The sequence below is a fragment of the Carettochelys insculpta genome, chromosome 15, assembly GCF_033958435.1.
Source record: "Carettochelys insculpta isolate YL-2023 chromosome 15, ASM3395843v1, whole genome shotgun sequence".
Lineage (NCBI taxonomy): Eukaryota > Metazoa > Chordata > Testudines > Carettochelyidae > Carettochelys > Carettochelys insculpta.
In genome coordinates, this window is record NC_134151.1 from 28,294,282 (window position 1) to 28,312,762 (window position 18,481).

Consider the following 18,481-nt stretch of genomic DNA (forward strand, 5'->3'; position numbering starts at 1 on the left):
GCCCAGGAAGGGAACAAGTTGTTATAAACGTTCTGCCCAAGTTTTCACCTCCTTCCTGACAGCAAAGGGAATCCGCTTCCTGCCTGCGCTTGGCCCCTTACTCCCTGTTTCCCTGCTGCAATGCAAACCAAACTGTGGGTGTGTTTGTGGGAGGGGAGGACCTTTGTGGGAGCCCTGAGTTAAAATGTTGGAAGCTGCGGGCATGTGACGCTCTCCTCCCCCTTTAGGGCGGGGGATCCCCAGTTGTCTGGGGCTCAGAGGACAGGGGGTTTGCAGATGACAAAGGTGGGGGATGGTCCCTCTTGTCTCCTCACTTTCCCTGGGGGGGAGCTGGAATAATGTGTATAAGGGGGGTGTTGAGAGCCATGGAACCACACTGTAAACCTCCTCTGTTATAGAAACCGCTGGAGGGCCGGGGGTGCAGCACCCCTCCCCCAAACCCTCTGCACTCCTGCTCCCACCGCTAGAGTTAGGGTGAGGCTGGGGCTGCGAGAGGACCCGTCCTCCAGCCGCTCTCTGCGGCAGCCGCCCGCGCTCGGCCGGCAGGTGGCGCCAGAGGTCGCCTCTTGGCCGGCCGCCTGCTGGAAGCGCAGAGCCCCTCCAGACAGGCGCACAAAGCGGCTGGGCGAAGCCGTGTCGGGGCTGGCGTGTCTGCGACCCGCAGGCAGCGAGCGAGCCGCACTCGCCGCAGCTGCACGCCCCGCGCCCTGCTGGCCGCGCCGCGCTAAGGTAAGCGCCTGCAAACTTCGCTACCCGCGGCGCCCTGGCTCTGCACCTGTCCCGCACGGGTGGCCGCGCAGCGGGGGCTCCTGCGCCCCGAAGTTGGGTGAGGGCTGGCCGGAGAGGCAACTTCTTGCCCGGCTCCCGGGGAACGCCGCCCCTGCTGGGCTGCGCGCCTTGCAGCGTCCGCGTGGCTTGCCCTGGGCTCCCACTCCAGGATCGGGGAGCCGCCGGCTGGGGGCTCCCCTAGCCCGCTCCCCCGAGGTCCGGTAGCTGTGCTGGGCCCAAGGCAGTCTGCCCCCTCGCCCCCCCCAAAAAAAACCACACGGGCTGCGGCTGGCCCGGCTCCCCTCGCTTCCCTGCCCCTCTCTTTGCAGATGACTCGGATAGTGGTAATTGTGGCGTGGTGGTTCCTGCAAGTGGACGCCAGGCACCCGGACCGCGTCCCCAGTCACAGCGGCCACCGCGGCCCTTTCTTGGACAACGACAAGTGGCTGAGCACCGTGTCGCAGTATGAGAAAGATAAACACTGGAACAAATTCCGGGATGTAAGTAGCTTTTTCCCCAGGATTTTCCTGGCTGCGGGGGGAGAGGGGCGGCTGTGCCACTACAGGGTGAACCTTTCTGGTCCAGCAACATCCCTAATCCGGCATGATGTTTGTTAGCCAGTCCTCCACTTATCCTGGGCGTGGCCGAGTTTCCCCACAGTCCTGCAAAGTTTGTTTCCAACCAGTAGTCCTGGCCCTCCGTGGTTTGTGCTGTTATTTTCGCTGTAATTTACCCCTAAAGAGCCCAGTGAGCAGTGAAAGTTGTGCTAATTCTGCTAGACAAAACTGACCGCCCCCTTGTTCAGCAAATTCTCTCATTCAGCACCAGCCAGGTCCCCAGGGTGCGGGACTAGGAAGGTTCAACCTCTAGTTGCTGATGAGCCTTTTTAGTGTTGTTCTAAGAAAGAGGGTTTAAAAACAGCCACCAGACCCAAATGATCAGTAACATGTGGCTAGACGTCAGCCGACCTATAAGAGTGTGAACTTAAATATTCCGGCTGTGGGAGTAACTTTGAGAAGTTTCCTGTGCCTGGAGATTAAGAGATCAGTGACTGTGAAATGATGAAATGTATTGTGGGGGAAAATACATTGTTTCCAGACACAAGGGGGAGAAACCCTGAAACCTTTTTGGTCTGTGTGGTACAAGAATAAAGCCAGCGATGTTATCAGTTCTGCTCATGGAAATGATTGGATTAAGGAAACAATTTCCTGAGCAAATTTTCCTGTAACAAAAAGCAACATAAAATAACTTAGACCTGTTATATAGCATGTGTCTGTGCTACTGAGTACAGCCACTTTGCGCTGTTTCAGCTGCAGAAAGGAACAAGTCTTAAATTCCCATAGTTTCTAAGTGGAGGGATACAACAAGGCAATGCAATAGATGAAATGTATGCTCCTTGTGCCCCTTCTGGTCGTATGTGCTAAGGTTGGGGTGAATATTAAGAGACTTGCTTGAGCCTATCCAAGACTGAATAGGGGATACGGGAATGCTCATGCTGACTCTTAACAAAGACAGTGTTGTTGTTGCATATGACTTGTGCAATATGTCTGCAGTGTGAATCTATAAATGGGAAATGAAAGAAAGGAGGGTAGCTGGCTATTGTATGGAAAAGAAGGACTGGTTCTATATGTTACATTTTAAAATTTTTTGTGCTTTGCATCCTTGTTTTTGCTCAGGCCTTGCAAAGAGTGAGACAAGACACAATAATTACACCACCACCTAATTTTCTGTTTTTTTTTTTTTAATCGACCAAATTTTAATTGTGGGTGTGGGTTGCTTTCCCTCTATGCGTGCAAGTTGCCTTCTTTATTTTTTCCTTCATAAAGATAAGTTGTTTTCTATCAAATACATTTAAACTTCAGACTTCTTTCATGGAGTCAACATCATTTTCCTGCTGAATGAGGTTCTCACTATCATATAGAACTCGATTTGCTGTCCTATTTGCCTTAACATTGCTTGAAATTTGACAAACAGGAGGCACATGAGCTCATGTTATTCAGTCCATCTGTTGTTTCTGATGAAGTTATTCTCTTTTGTTGAAACTTAGGAAAAGCTGTGCATATGCAGTAGCCACTATTTTACTAAAGGGCTCAAAGCCACAGATATATTATAAGTCCATTCATAGATACCTGTTAGGAAGGATTAGCTAACCTGGCTTCTTGCTGTGAGGTTTAATCCAATAATTGCTGCATCAAGCCCAGTATGATTTAGCAGAATTCAGAGAGAGGATGGAAAGTAGTAAAGGCAAATAAGTTAATCCAAATGTCCCTTTAATTTGAAGGGTGGAATTTTAACAAGGGCCGTCTAACATCTTCCAACAGCTGAGCGCTATTGCTTTCATTCTGAGCTCTTCCAAAATTTATATTTAAACTCATCATTCTTATTTCATCTCAAAGATTTGAAGAAAATCTAATTACCAAGGTTCTTTAGTTTTCCAAGTGGAGTTGGCTAGGAAATGATTTTACTATCTCTGTGAAAAATTCTGGGGAGGATGTCCCTTTTTTCATCGTCATCAACATTTTTCTTTGCATTTTAGAGGACTGGTACAAAACCAAATATATTTTTGGTTTTTACAACCAAAACCTTTAAAGCTCAAATCTTCAGTTGTTAAAAGTGAAAGAAAGTGATTTCTTGACTAGAAACTCAGTTTTTGAAGAAAAGAGAATTTTCCTTTACATTGCCAAAGCTATTTTCTAGAAGAAAAAGAAACATTTTGATGAAAAAAGTTTTTGCACACCTCTCTAAACATATGCCAAGGGACTTTTTGAATAGATTGTTCTGAAAATCTTTGTGCTTAAATTACGTAAAAGGTTTTGTTCCTCCAGTTCAGATTTTGCATAGTTATAATCAACAATAATGAAGGCAGACAGGATGGTAAATGATTTGGATAATGGCATAGTAAAGAACACTTAAAGTTTCCAGATGATACCAAGCTGGGATGAGTTGGAAGCGCTTGGAGGACAAGATTCGCATTTAAATGACAGTGACAAATTGTTTTCCTTAGCCACTGAGGACAAGAAAAAATGTAATGGGTTTATATTGCAGTGAGCGAGATTTAGTTTAGACATCAGGGAAAAACTTCCTAGCAGCAGGGACAACTAAACACTGGAGCAAATTGCCTTCAGAGACTGTGGACTGTACATCAATAGAGATTTTTAAGGACATGCTAGACGAACACTTGTCAGGGTTGGTCTAGATAATATTTATTCATGCCTGAGTCCAAGGGGCTGGCTGAGATGTCCTGTCAAGATCCCTTCCACCCCTACAGGGTTGTATGATCTACCTGATGCTGCTTATTACTTACCAGTGGGTGGGGGACAAAGACCCATGCTCTTCTCATGGTGTTGCACACGCCATTTGAAAGTTGCCAGAATTTGGAATAATAAATAAACCCTTCCTGTGTTCTCATGCTAGTGTGGAGTTGTGCTTTGGAGAGCTTTATTTCACTGAAACTATGCTCCAGAATATTATATGAAATCTTAGCTGTGTCTACACGTGCACGCTACTTCAAAGTAGCGGCACTAACTTCGAAATAGCGCCCATCACGGCTACACGCGCCGGGCGCTATTTCGAAGTTAACTTCGACGTTAGGCGGCGAGACGTCGAAGTCACTAACCCCATGGGGGGATAGGAATAGCGCCCTACTTTGATGTTGAACGTCGAAGTAGGGACCGTGTGGTTGTTGTGCGTCCCGCAACTTCGAAATAGCGGGGTCCGCCATGGTGACCATCAGCTGAGGGGTTGAGAGACGCTCTCTCTCGAGCCCCTGTGGGGCTCTATGGTCACCGTGGGCAGCAGCCCTTAGCCCAGGGCTTCTGGCTGCTGCTGCGGCAGCTGGGGATCCATGCTGCAGGCACAGGGTCTGCAACCAGTTGTCAGCTCTGTGTATTTTGTGTTGTTTAGTGCAACTGTGTCTGGGAGGGGCCCTTTAAGGGAGCGGCTTGCTGTTGAGTCCGCCCTGTGACCCTGTCTGCAGCTGTGCCTGGCACCCTTATTTCGATGTGTGCTACTTTGGCGTGTAGACGTTCCCTCGCAGCGCCTATTTCGATGTGGTGCCGCACAACGTCGAAGTTGAACATCGACGTTGCCAGCCCTGGAGGACGTGTAGACGTTACTCGATGTTGCTACATCGAAATAAGCTATTTCGATGTAGGCTTCACGTGTAGACGTAGCCCTTATGTACAGAGAAGTCTGAAAATTCAGTATTGTGGCAAAAACTGTATGCCACACGTGCTTGATATATTTTTTCAGGTCCAAATCCTCCATGAGAGATTCTGCTTAAAAAGAGCAGAACTCATGTGGTTCCACACTACTCACAACATCAGAACTGTGTTGCCCACACTGATCCACTGATTAACTTTGTGTATAGAAAGCTCAGAGTGAATATTAAGTTATAATGAACTAAGACCACTTTACCTGAATTAAACCATCCCCACGTGGGTGTAGTGTAGTTTGATCTGTGTTCAGTGACTTCCTGGCTTTGGTTGACTTGCCTTAACTTCTCTGAGGTACCACATGTAGACATGCTCTAAGTGTGTAGTAGTAATGAACCTGCAGGTAAAGGTCTTTTATTCCCAATTGATTATCACATACAGCATCGCTAGGTAAATGGTTCTATTTAGGCTTTGCACCTGGGGCTGGGATTTTACATGAAGGGACTTAAAGATAATACTATAGGGCCTGATCCTGTCATTACTACTGGGCAGAAAGCATGATGCTGTGTCATTGACCAAAAAGTGAGCAAGACTGGGGGAAATAGTTATTATTGCTGTGAGTCATTCAATTAACTTCTGGAAGTAAGATTACTCAGATGCATAAATGTTTGTACAGTTAAGGCAAATGTGTAACAGAGAATACTACCTATGCACAAGAAAGCTGAGGAGTGGTTGCTGTGGAAATGGGGTGTTGATTTTATTGTATTTTTCTACATGTATAAATTTCAGTTGTAATATTTCATTCACACAGTTCTTAAAATTGCCATATAATTAAACCTGAAATTTTAGATCGGGCTTCTTTCATTTCTGACAGCACTTTGCAAAATTAATAGTTTCTTTTGCTATATCGAGCAATGGTCCAATACGGTCTGCTCTTGGAAGATAGCTATTGATTGTTTCTTGAGTACAATCAATTTTTCTTTTCTGCCAGGACATCATGGTGGTTGCATATGGTGGCCCAGTAGTCATTACTCTTCTTAGAGGAATAAAGCACTGAAGTACACCACCTAGAAATCTGTACAGGTTGAACCTCTCTAATCTGGAACTCTCTTATCCGGCAACATGTGGTATGATTTTAGTTAGCTAGACGACTGCTTATTGTGGGCGTGGCCAATTTTCCCACAGTCCCATATATTCTGTTTACAACCACCAGTCCTGGCCGTCAGTGATCTGTGCTATTGTTTACCCCTAAACATCTTCTAAGAGCCCAGTAAGCAGTGCGAGGCTGGTAATGTGCTAGACAATATTGACCTTCTATGGTCCGGGAAATTCTTTTGTCCAGCACGAGTTAGGTCCTGAGGTTGCTGGGTGAGAGACATTCAACTTGTATTATGTATGCATGATCAGGTTGGTGCAGAGTTGTTTTTAAGGGTTGACTAAATTTTAATATCATGAATGGGATGACCTTTCAACACCATGAAAAGGCTTTAAAGCATTCAGTTAAAATGAATGCTTTTAAATAAATATTTTCATGTCCTTTGAAAAACGTGAAATATAGTTCAAAGTAATTTTCAACATTTACTTAAAAGACCTCTTACAGTCAGATATTTTGTTCTCACTTTTTTTTATAGTCATGGTAGGGTTCTCCATTTATAAACTGTACAACAGCTAATTGCACTGGTGCTTCCAGAGAAGGGTGTTGTGTTGGCTTATGAAGGTTGTACAGATGAAGTAGCTTCTGATGTTTCTACACTATTATAAATGTGACAGGTCAGCTGTGGCTCTGTAGAGGTCCATTTGGTGTGAATACCATCAATAAGCTTCTTAACCTAAGGACCTAGTTCTTACACAGTTCCAGTCACTGAAGTTACATTATGTCTAAATTCGGTCCTTAGTAATTTAGGGAGATAGGAGTGAAATTATTTCTGTTTTGCTGGCTTTTAATTTGCACTTATACTGTAAAATTTTGAATGCATTACTTGAATTTGCCATTAAGGCCCTATTACATCCTTGCAATATTGTAGCATCTACATTATAAATAGATATCTAAATGATATCAGCTATGCCATCAGTTTTTGCTGAAAAGTTACTCAGCTGAAATCTAGCAAAAACAAAAAAGGCCCATATTTCTGTAACATAGAAATATTTATTTCCTTCAGATGTGTGCTGTTAGCTCCGAGGCCATGGTTTCAAAGCAAGGTGGTGATGGGTGGAATTAGGCCATTTGATTTTTCTCAAAATATAGTTTAAGACAGGAGTGGGCAAGTTTTAATGAGGGGACGCTCCAATATTTTGATATGTGGCCAAGGGCTGAATATTCCTTTGGAAGGGCTGAATGGCATGGGATAGAGTTTGGTTTTGGATAGGGGGATGGGGTACAAGAGTAGGACTTTGGGTGGAGGAGGGGACTGTGGCATAGGGCAGGGTCTGGGAGGTGGTATGGGTGCAGGAGAGAGTGTCATGCCAGCGACAGACTCTGGTCGTGAGGCCCTTACATAAGAAGCCCCTGACCAGCAGCATACTCAGGCTGGCTTGCCTGCCTGCCACCAGCCCCAGACTGCTCAAAGTAGCCAGCTGTTGCATGTGGCTCTCTGCACTGCGGCGATGGGCAGAGGGCAGTGTCCCCACCCCTAGCAAAATCTGTCAGCTCCCATTGGCCAGTGTCCCAGACACTTTGGGCATCATTGTTCCACGCCACGGGTGGTGGCTCCGGGCTGGATTCAGCCTGCCAAGCATTTAAATCCTGCCCAGGGGCTGTATCTTTCCCACCCCGGTTGAATGCTTTAATTCTGTAATCAAATAAAAATGGATGGATCTTTGTGCCAGAGTAGATGTCTGAGGCCAAAATGCAGTGAAGTGAATTCTTATGAGCCTATGATGTGACTAACCATATGCCTTATTGTGAACTGCTGTATGCGTTCTTGTGAATAATAAGCCTGTCTGTCACAACCCAAGGTGTTTGTGTTGGTCTAGCACATAAGGCATAACATGAGTCTTTCCTAATGTTAGGTCTGTCATTAATCAGAGTTATACAGAAGGACTAAGCGTGTTTCTTCCAGCTAGAAGTGATGTCTGCTACTTTATATGAATACTTACATCTAAAAATGTAGTAGGTTCAACTAGTTATGCTAAACTGCAAAATTTGAAAAAGGTTGAATGAAGAATATAAAGTAATTTCAGAGAGAGTTAAACATTTTGGCTGGAACTCCTCCTTTAACACACACTTACACATGGCAGAATATCAGACCGGCTTGTGAGCACTAACTAAGCACTCTTTATCAGAGAGGTAGCCGTGTTAGTCTGTAGCTTTGAGAACAACAAGAAGTCTTGTGACACCTTATAGACTAACAGATATTTTGGAGCATAAGCTTTCGTGGGCAAAGACCTTATCTTTTGATCAGTACTATTGATATTGGGCCATTTCCACCTTGCTGAATAGACCTTGTCAGCTCTGGCCCTCCCTTTTACTGGGACTCCACTTTTTAAATACCCCTCTGAAACCACCCCCCTACTCATACATCTGATAAAGCAGGTCTTTGCCCATGAAAGCTTATGCTCCAAAATATCTGTTAGTCTATAAGGTGCCACAAGACTTCTTGTAAGCACTCTTTGAACTTTCTGTCCTATGGTGGTTTATGTTGCATGACAATGATAACATCGCTTGTAGTGTTGCTTGAGTATGGTATATAATACCGTTGTGTATGCATAATAAACAGGGGCATTAAGTGGTCTCTTTACATGTTTCTAATGACTAGTTCTTCAGATGTCACTTGTAAGCCCTGTGAAAAGTTACGTTTCATTTAAATATGCAGCTTTCCTGAGATGCTTGTGATATAATGGGCCCCATTATTCCCATCCCTGGGGAAATTGCAGTGGGGGTGATCTGAGGGAGGGACTCTGCACCAACGAATTCAAGGAGGTTCCTTTACATTTACTAGTTGACCTATTAGTTGTGGAGATATTCCTACCTCATAGTGCTGCAAGGGGCCTTGAGAGGTCAAGTCCAGTCCCCTGCTCTCACAACAGGATCTAGATCACTCTCCATGACAGATTATTTTCCCCTTTGACTCAGATCCCTAAATGGCCCCCTCGTAGATTGAGCTCACAACCCTGGGTTTACAAGAACAATGCTCAAGCCACCCTCACACCTAACAGGGCAGTGTGATCTAATGACTGAGCATCAGGAGATCTGAGCTCCATTTCCAACTCTGGCCAGTGGTGTGACCTTGCCAAAGCTGCTTTGGCCCTGTGATTTCCCTCTCCCACTTGTCTGTCTTCTTTGTGGAGATTGGGATTGCTCTCCCTTTGTATTTGTACAGCACTTAGCACACTAAATAGCAGTAATAATCCCTCGATCTTCAGGGAACGAGAGCCATTGGCCTGGAAACCTCTGTCTTCATACTGCCTGCAGTTCTGGATGGCAGGGGGAAGTGGGCTGCTGCCCAACGTTCCTGCTAATCTTTTCCATCCATCTGCAGAACAGATTGTTTTATGTGCACCGGGGCATCTGCACCACCAGTAGAAACAACAATGTGATTGTGAGAGCTCTGCTAATCAGCTGAGTGCCATTTGAATCTCTCCTGAGTGGCTGCACAAGTGCCCAGCTCCCAGGGAGCTCAGTTGGAGCCACGCTGCTAAGGATTTCCCTTTGCCTGCAAATGCACACAGGGGACCATAGAAAAAAATAATCCAGTCCCAGTCTGTATCATCCTTTCTGATGTAGGCTGCTGGGGAGGCTGTCGAGCTCCCTCCATTTCCAGAAAGCAAAGTGAGAGGTCCACATGCCCAGATACAGGGAATGCTGCTTGGCCCATAATTGTGCCATGCAGCAGAGAAGTAGCAAGGCAGCCCAGAGCAATGGGACGCAGAAAGACCCTCACCTTTCATGTCAGAAGAGTTAGACTCCCAAGTTCACCATGGAAATTAATGGCGTGAGAGTTCTTAGTCTAGCTTCCGGTGGCCTTGGTAGACTCCAGCAGACCTGCACCTGCTTCCACCATGGCTGAAATGGGCTGTGTACATTTACCAGGGATGTCAGCACCAGCGTTCCCTCTAATTTTTCCCACCCTTGAGTGGAAGGAAGCTTGTTACGTGTGCCAATGAGGAGGTGATGTGCGGCACATCACCTTCTATTGGTGTACATAATAAAATTCGTATGGCAGGCGTGGGATCGATGGGGTACTGAGTGCAGGAGAAGGTGGAGGGGTGGGGAGTGTGGGTTTGCAGGCTCTGTCTGGAGGTGCGGGTTCTGGGTGGGGCTGAGGGGCTCAGGGCTGGGACAGAGGGTTGGGGTTCAAGGGCTCTGGTCATGGACATGAGCTCTGGGGTGGGCTTAGGAATGAGGAGCTTGGGGCACAGGCTGGGGCTCTCAGCTGAGGCTGGAGGATTTGGACTACAGAAGGGGGCTGTGGCTCAGAGCAGGAGGGTGCAGGAAGGGGTGAGAGCTCTGAGGTGGGCTGGAGATAGATCCAGGTGTAGGGAGCAGCTCAGGCCTGGGGCTTTGGAGTGCAGGAGGGGGTACCAAATGGGCTCCAGGGTTTGAGGGTCAAGGGCTTATCTGGTCAGTGCTGCTAGGATGGGTTGCCTGGTGCCTAGCTGTCCTGGAGCACCAGAATGCACCCCACTAACAGCCAGCAGCCCTGGTTCCTAGGGCATGAGGCTTTGCACCACACGCTGCTCTCACCTGTAGTCCTGGCTGTGGCAGCTCCATGCCGGGTGCAGCAGAGAGGGGCCCCTTTGCCCCCAACACCCCATCTCAGCTGTGGCACCTTTGAAGCTTGGGAAGAGGTATCTCTCCTGGCTGCTGCAGCCATGAAGCTTAGAGGGAACCTAGGTCAGCAGCATCTGGTGTGCGTGGCACTATTTGTTCAACCAAAGGAACAATGCTAGACTACGTGGGTTGTTGGAAAGCGAAACGAAGCCGCAGTGGTCAGAACCGTGTGCCAAAGCTTAAATAACAGCAACAAAAGACTAGGGCCCTGAGCCAACTAAATTAATTCGTAATCTGTTTTTAAAGGAGAAAATACACGTTCTAAATATCACTACTTTTAATGCCGTTTTCCATCAGGGCGTTTTTCTTCTGTTGCGGACAAAGAGAAAAATAGTAGCTTTTAATGCTGGGATAATTAATGCAGAACGTAGAGTCCAATGTGTATAATTAACTGACACATGTAGCTTGCTTATGAATGACCTGAGATTCTAGTGCTAAATAGGCCACTAGAAAAGTAAAGTGTTAGCTTTAATTTCATATTATAAGGAAATAGAACAGTGATTTGGAGCTTGATGACTTCCTTCCTTATGGAAAAGGCCTGTAGAATTTCATCACCAGTATATTCCAGGTATACAATTCTATAGGCTTAAAGATGTCTATTAAATTCTACAGGGTTGTAGAGTAACCATTAAAAGACTCTATTGGTTTTGTCCACATAAAATTTCATAGGACTCTTGTCCCTCCCATAAGTGTGGTTTTATTACAGATTTAAAACTGTATCTGCGTCAGAGTCCTTAAGGGTGAGGAAGCTGTAACGGTTCTGGCTGTAGTTTGTACAGTTTGAGCATTGCAGTGGGAACTATAGGAAATATAGTGATATAGAGGACATGCTGTTCATCTGGAGGGACAAAAGAAAAGTCTTCTCTTTCATTCATAGAAAGCAGAAATGAAGAAAAAAAATCTGGAAGGTCAAGCACATAGCGAATGATGAGAGATCCTTCTTGTAGTGAGAAGGGCAGACAAATCAAACTTGCACATCTGCGCTTGGGGTATGCATTATTTTTACATGACGCAAAACCCAGGTTTCCTTAAATAAAAACAAATGTTGTGCACTTTCACTGTCAGTAATATTATTGAAATCCTCAGAGCAATAGAACCAGTATAGTTGAGAGCAAATCTTTTTTCCTATATCTCCAGCTGCTCATGAGAGCAGATATAAGGCACAGTAGATGTAAAAGTAGGTATTGAATCACTTCTGTTATGTATGGGGGTGGCTGTGATTCTCTGCTTATGGTGTGTTCCGAGGCTTGATTGAATTACAGGTTGAACTTCTGTAATCTGACACCCTCAGGATCTGACCAGTCCAAACCAGACGTTTTTCCAAAACATGGGAGTTCAATATTATATAGCAGCATTATCGATACTTCTGCTGCTTACTGGGCTCTTAGAAGACATTTAGGGGTAAATTGGCGCTAAAGAACGTCACAGATCACTGAGAGCCAGGACTGGTGGCTGTAAACAAATTTTATGAAACCATGGGAATCTTGGCCACACCCATGATAAGTCAATGTCAGGCTAACTGAAATCATGCTGTCCCACGGATGTTGCTGGACCAGAATGTTCCAGATCAGAGTGTGCCCAGGTTTAACCTGTGGTTTTATACTTATGACCTCAGTCGGGTTATGGCTTTGAGCAAGCTGCTGGTTGCTTGGGAGAGTGGGGGCAGGGCTGAGCTCCTGCCTCATGTGCCAATGAAAATGGACTCGTGCTGCTCTTGATCCCTGACCTAGCCCTTGAAATCTCTTCCAGTCACCTGTTGCCCTGTAAACATTTCTTGGATCATAGTGTTTGTTTTGCATTTATAACTTCAGCTTCCTTGCAGTGTATTTTGCCCCTAAATTGGTGGTGTATCTTGAACCTTAACTGTATCTTAATGAAGTGGTTTTGTCTGGTAATATAGATAAAGTTTCCTCGTCCATCTTATCAGTGGGTTTGTTGTGGCTGGCTGGCAGCTAAAATTGGAATTGCTCATTTGAACCAACACCTACTCTGTGAGTTTCAAGGGAAAATTATGTTTCAGGATGCAGTTTGTGGCTAACATAATTGCTAAGTTATTAAGCAGGGGGTTTGGAAGGCAACTGTTGTGCATCAATAGATCAGTCATTTTCTGTCACTTCTGCAGCTTGGTTTGTAATCCAGGAGAACGGAAAATCCTTCTCGTGGAAATAGGTGCAGGTGGATGTAACTCAATTTTGCAATCGTAGCTCACTTCGTAATGAACTTTGTACTGTAAATCCACTTAACTAAGTCCCCTCTCCAGTTCTAATAGAAAATGTGTTTCAGTAAGGCCAGGTCTGAATCTGGTACCCAAGAGAGACCCTTCAAAAAGTATCCTGCTATAGCGTCAAATTCTGCTTCACAATGAGCAAGGTAGTTGTGTGCTGCTCTTTGCCTGGCAGGGCAGGATTCTCTGGGCATGGCTAATGGGACATGCAATGGGTTCTGTGCATGCAGTTGCTCTTTTTTTTTTTTTTATGGACAACACCTATAACTCCTGTCTAGCAGATGCTGCAGAACACTCCTAGGTGCCACCCAGTTGGGAGAGCTTCCCAAGTCCCTACCTTACAAACCAGGGGTGGGCAATAAGCAGCCTGTAGGCGAGATGCAGTTCACCAGCCCTGGTGGGCTGCCAGATATTTTATTTACCTGCATATCTGCAGGTATGTCTGCTTGAAGCTCCTTTTGGCCATGGACCACTGTTCCCAACCAATGGGAGCTGCAGGAAGTAGTATCCCAATCCAGGCTGGTAAATAAAGCATCTAGCGGCCGCCCACCAGGGACTAACTGTCCACCTCACCACCCTGCTACAAACCATAGACCACTGTCCACAGTGCCCTGCTGTGCCCTTGTGTCTAGCAGTTCCCTGGTTATTCAGTGCAGGAGCTGGTTCTTCATTCTCTTTAAAGGGAAACAGTTATCTCCCTTAAAACAAAGTCTGCAGCATTATTTACTTGTTACATATCTGATGGTTATTTCCTATGCCATTTTTTGGCTAAAAGAAAGAAAATAGGGACGTTCTGACAAGCAATCCCATGGCTGGAGCTGCTGAGGTTCCAATACTTAATACCGGCAAGTACTGATCACCTCCCCCCCGAAAAAAAAAAACAAAAAACCCTTAGTGAGTGAGATTCCTTCTTTCCCTGGATGTGGAATTTCTCTCCACATTCATTGGTCTGAAATGCAGGACAGGAAATACCCATGGACCAGTGTCATTTAGCACCCAGTAGTTTGTGAACCATGAGGATTAAGAAGTGGTGTGTTTTTTTTCAATCCCATGGAGATTTTGAATGTCCTTTTCAGTTGGTGTAACGTATTTGTTTCTAACATGACCGAGAGCTCTGTATCATTGATGTGTTATGCACAGACAAGCCATTTTAGATCACCTTCAGAAGTTCCTAAAATCCATCTGCAGCACTTTCTCTCTGTCTTTGTCTTCATTCTTTCACTTAGAATGGCTGGCGTGTCATCTTCTAAAGATTGCAGTCTTCCCAAGCTCATGGCATTAAAACCTTTCAACTAAACCACAGCATATAATCCATCCATCCATGTAGTTAACTATCTGTATTATTTCAATATGTATTCTCCCACATCCATTACGTCCAGGCTTGGCAGAATTCAATTTTTATTTTATTTATAATTGTGATGGATAATTTTGGTTTATTTTTAGCATTTATTGTTTTTAATCTATTTCAATTTTCCTGACAAATATGTTAAACATTTTCTTCTTGGTTTTTTAATTAAAAGATTTCAGTTGTACAAAATTATGGGAGGATCAGACTTGGTGAAGTGGTCAAACTACTATATACTGACCGTGAGAGTCAAAAATGTTAAAACCTTAGAACTGTTTAGATACAAATTGTCTATTAAAGTAAATTGCCTTTAAATCAAACTTTAATAAGTTCTCAAGCAGCAAATGTGATTATTATCAATGGTAGCGTTTTGTCAGTTTGTGGTGCTTTTATTGACCATTACCAATAAAAATCTAATCTTTCCTAGCCTAATTATAATAGATCCTGGTCAATGGTCCCTGAATAGTTCTCTAATATTCACAGTACATTTATACCCCACAGCAGTGTTTCTGTAACTGAACTGCATCAGATGTATGGGCTGTTTCTCCATCTCTTTTATTTTGAACACTCTGATTTAAGAAAGAACGGGGTAGTTAATATACTGCTCTTATGTGTGCCAAGATCCAGTGTACTATCAGGCTTTGGTCTCTTTGATTTCACTGTCACTTTTCTTAGTGCAAACACTTGGTCTGAGTGTGAGTAGCAATCATAAAACAGAGAAAAGAGGTTACTTTGTAGAGATGAGAAAATTTGGACAGTAAGCTGGACTTCAGAGAGTTTTATCTATACTTGATTGGGCAAAAGTCTTGGGAAGAATATTGTATTTTCCTAGGTCTCCAGATTTCCTTTTGTCATTTATTATAACACTTTCCCATTTTATCTGAAACCGTGTTATCTGGATCTCTGCGTTGTCTGAATCTTTCCCTTTTTGCCCACGTGTCTCATGCTGGGGATTCAGGGATGGGTTTGGGTAAGGAGGAGGTTTGGATAATATAGCAGATGCCCCACTCCCAGACTTGTGTAAAGAAAAAATCCATGTTCCTGTCTGCAGGGGTTGCCTCCTTGCTACTGAATGGCACCTGGGCCAGTGCAGAGAGCCTTCTGCAGCCTTGCTTTCACAGGAAGGAATAAGCAGCACCAAGGTAGTGGAGTGCTGAAGGCTTCCTTTGGTGCTGCAGAGCAGGTGACAGCCAGTCACTGCCAGTACCAGGCACAAGGAAGGCTGCAGTGATGGCAGGACAGACCTGACTGCTGGTCTCTTTCCTTGCAGGGGCAGAGTGCAGTACGTTGTTGGTCTTGCAGCAGATCAAGGATCTGTCTGTGGCCCTGCTGTCAGGGGAATGCGTAAGGCAGAACAGAAACCCCCATCAGAACTGCAGGGAGGACAAGCAAAGTCCCTGGCAATGGAAGAGGTTACCCCACTGCAGAATGGCTCCTGACCTGTCAGTTACCCACATGGAATCCATGTCTCCAATGGTATTCAGATAATTTGGAATATATTGTATTACTACCATGGTAACAGTTGGAGACTCCGTCCAAGATGAAGGATGTGTGCAAAGTACTGTGCAAAAACATCACAATGTAGTAGATATACCAAAGACCTTAGAAGGTTATATGTGCCAAGAAAGGTACTTGAGGCTACATCTACACTAGCCCAGAAGTTTGACCCACTCGGAGTAGATCTTTCAGGGTTCAATTTTGCGCATCTAGAAGGGACGTGTGAAATCGACACCTTGTTCAGTAGGGACAGCCAAGTAAGCTGAGCAGAGGTAAGTTGATTCTAGCTGTGCAGTTGTTGTAGTTAGGCTTGTGTATCTGCAGTTGACTTACTTTGCCTAGTCTAGACATAGCCTAAGTCTCATTTTGAGAATGTGCTGGGGCATCTAACTACACAACTGCGTTGTTACCTCTTGTGAAAAAACTGTTCACTTGGACTTTAAGCTGAGATTTGAATTTCATCCAGTGCCTGCAAGAAAGGGCCAGGTGTGGAAAAAATGCTTCCAACAAACATGTTGCTTTGCAAAGGGACTGATAAGCAGATTAGGCCCACAGTTTAGGTTTGATTTTAAAGATAACTTGCATGTAATGGCTGTGTCTCATGTTAAATCAAAGGTTTTGGTCCTTGAAATCTTGAAACTTTATCTCTACTGCATTGTCGTAGTGAATGGAAATTAGTTTATTGGATTGACTAGGCTCAGGGGAGTTGAGTTTCATTGTTCATGCTGAATAAAATCAGACTTCAAGTTGAAAAGTTTTTTTGAGTTACCTTATTACTAGACAGCTGAAAAATCAGACAGATCTAGCACAGCATATTTGTGGAATGGGTAGTGTTAAAATAGCTGAGTATGTTTTGATCTTTGCTTGCTAGCTAACAAACGGTGAGCCCCATGGGGAGGAAAAGCTGTTTCACTTCTATAAACTGAGTGAAATGTTGGAGGATTATTTATCACTCTTAGCATGTATACAACACTTTCCTCTTTAGACCTCACAGCATTTTGAGATGATTAAGCATTATGATTGGGGTTTTCAGAGTCAATGGAATTTGATCACGTAATTTGCCTGGACTCACTTGAAAAATTTCAGTGAATTCTCTCCATTTTACTGATAGGGGAAATAGAGGCAGAGATAGTTGAAAATAAACTTTTCTGGAATGTTTAGTAAAATAGGGGCTTACATCCCATTAAAAGTCAGTGGGAGTTGATTTTTAATGAGTCCTAGGCACTTGTGAAAATTTTCCACTAAATCAATACCCAAAATAGGCAGAGTTGCTAATATAGCCCAGCTTTCATAATTCTTAATCTGGTGACCAGCTCAGCACAGCATAGGAAGTTAGTTAATATCTTATGACCAGTTAACGTTCTTCAGATGGGGAAGAAGATCAATGCAAGTCCTGTGTGGAAGCCTTTTAGTTTAGTTCTGCCTAAAATAGCCCCACAAAATGTATTAACTTTATAGAGTTGTTTTTGTGGGTTATTGAAATAGTGGATATATTAAACTAAAATCTGTTTGGAAGGCATTCTTTGACCAATTAAGACATGACAGTATATGACAATAGATACTTTAGGAGAAATATGCATCAGTGATTAATAATTTCTTCCTATCGCATGCAAATTTGTCTTCACTCTCATGGCTGACCCTGGGCTGGACTTCTTATGTTTCATTTCTGGTTCTACCAGAGACATCCTGTGTATCCTGAAGCAATTTTTGTTAATATCTTTGTCTCAGTTCCCCAACTGTGAAATGAGGAGAGTAATTCCTTTCTGCCAACCTCATTCTGTCAAGTCTATGTACTGTAAAATATTCATTACAAGATGGGTAAGTCCTATTGAGTTTGAAGTAGACTTAAGTTCCAAATGCCCAAGTCCCTGCTGAAAATGGCTTTATGTGCTTTTGTATATTTTACCTTGTAAGCTACTTGGGCAGGTACTATATTACTGTAGGTTTATACAGCTTATCCATTTGTAAAATGGAAATAATGAGGCTTACCTCCTTTGTAAAGCATTTGAAGGTTTCTTGGGGAAAAGTGCTGTATAAACTCTAGCTAGTGCCGTCATAAAACAGGAGATGAACCTACTAGAATGATTCCACAGCTATCATAAAGGCAGGCCAGTTGGTCACATGCATAACTGTAGAAATGACCACAAGCTGCTACTCTGTCCCCGACCCCACAGGAGATATGGCCAACAATATCATGCCCTAAGTGCCAAGTGTCTACCCACAACACTGCCTCCCCCAGACAATGCCATGGAGTAAGATGAAAGAAATCAAATTCCTTGGCTCACAAGGGGGTACTCTGCTTTTCCACTTGCCAGCCACACACTGTGCTGTACAACTATGCCAATTCTACTATGTGTTTGCCCTATTGCAGCCTTGGAGGAGGTTAGTGGCAGGATTTTGCCTTGTTTAAGGAGCTGTCCGGTGCTGAATTGCTGGACTAGATTGTTTTTCCCTAGTAGCTCTGGAAGACCTTTACAAAGAAGGTTAGTATCATTATCCCATTTTTACAGATGGTGAAACTGAGACACGGGGAGTTAAACTGACTTCCTCAAAGTCAGCCATCAAACCAGTGCTAGGACCAGGAATAGCACTCACAGCTCCTGAATCCTAGATACAATGACTAAACTACATTCTGCACTAAAATCAAGAAAAAATTTAGTTAAATTTAGTTTAAGGATTAGGTCCAAATTCTTTCCTTGAGTAAATAAGTATTGGACCACAGA

The 18,481-nt window shown here is 44.2% G+C and overlaps 1 protein-coding gene across 1 annotated transcript in view; it reads left to right on the plus strand.

Moving 5' to 3' along the window:
• Nucleotides 1–636: 636 nt before the first annotated feature.
• The window catches only part of SPOCK1 (SPARC (osteonectin), cwcv and kazal like domains proteoglycan 1), a 610,788-nt gene continuing 592,943 nt past the window's right edge, over nucleotides 637–18,481 (plus strand). Inside the window, exons 1-2 of the mRNA XM_075009740.1 lie at nucleotides 637–729; nucleotides 1,098–1,268. Coding sequence (XP_074865841.1) covers nucleotides 1,098–1,268 — 171 coding nt within the window. The 5' untranslated portion in view covers nucleotides 637–729. The remainder of the gene's footprint in view (nucleotides 730–1,097; nucleotides 1,269–18,481) is intronic.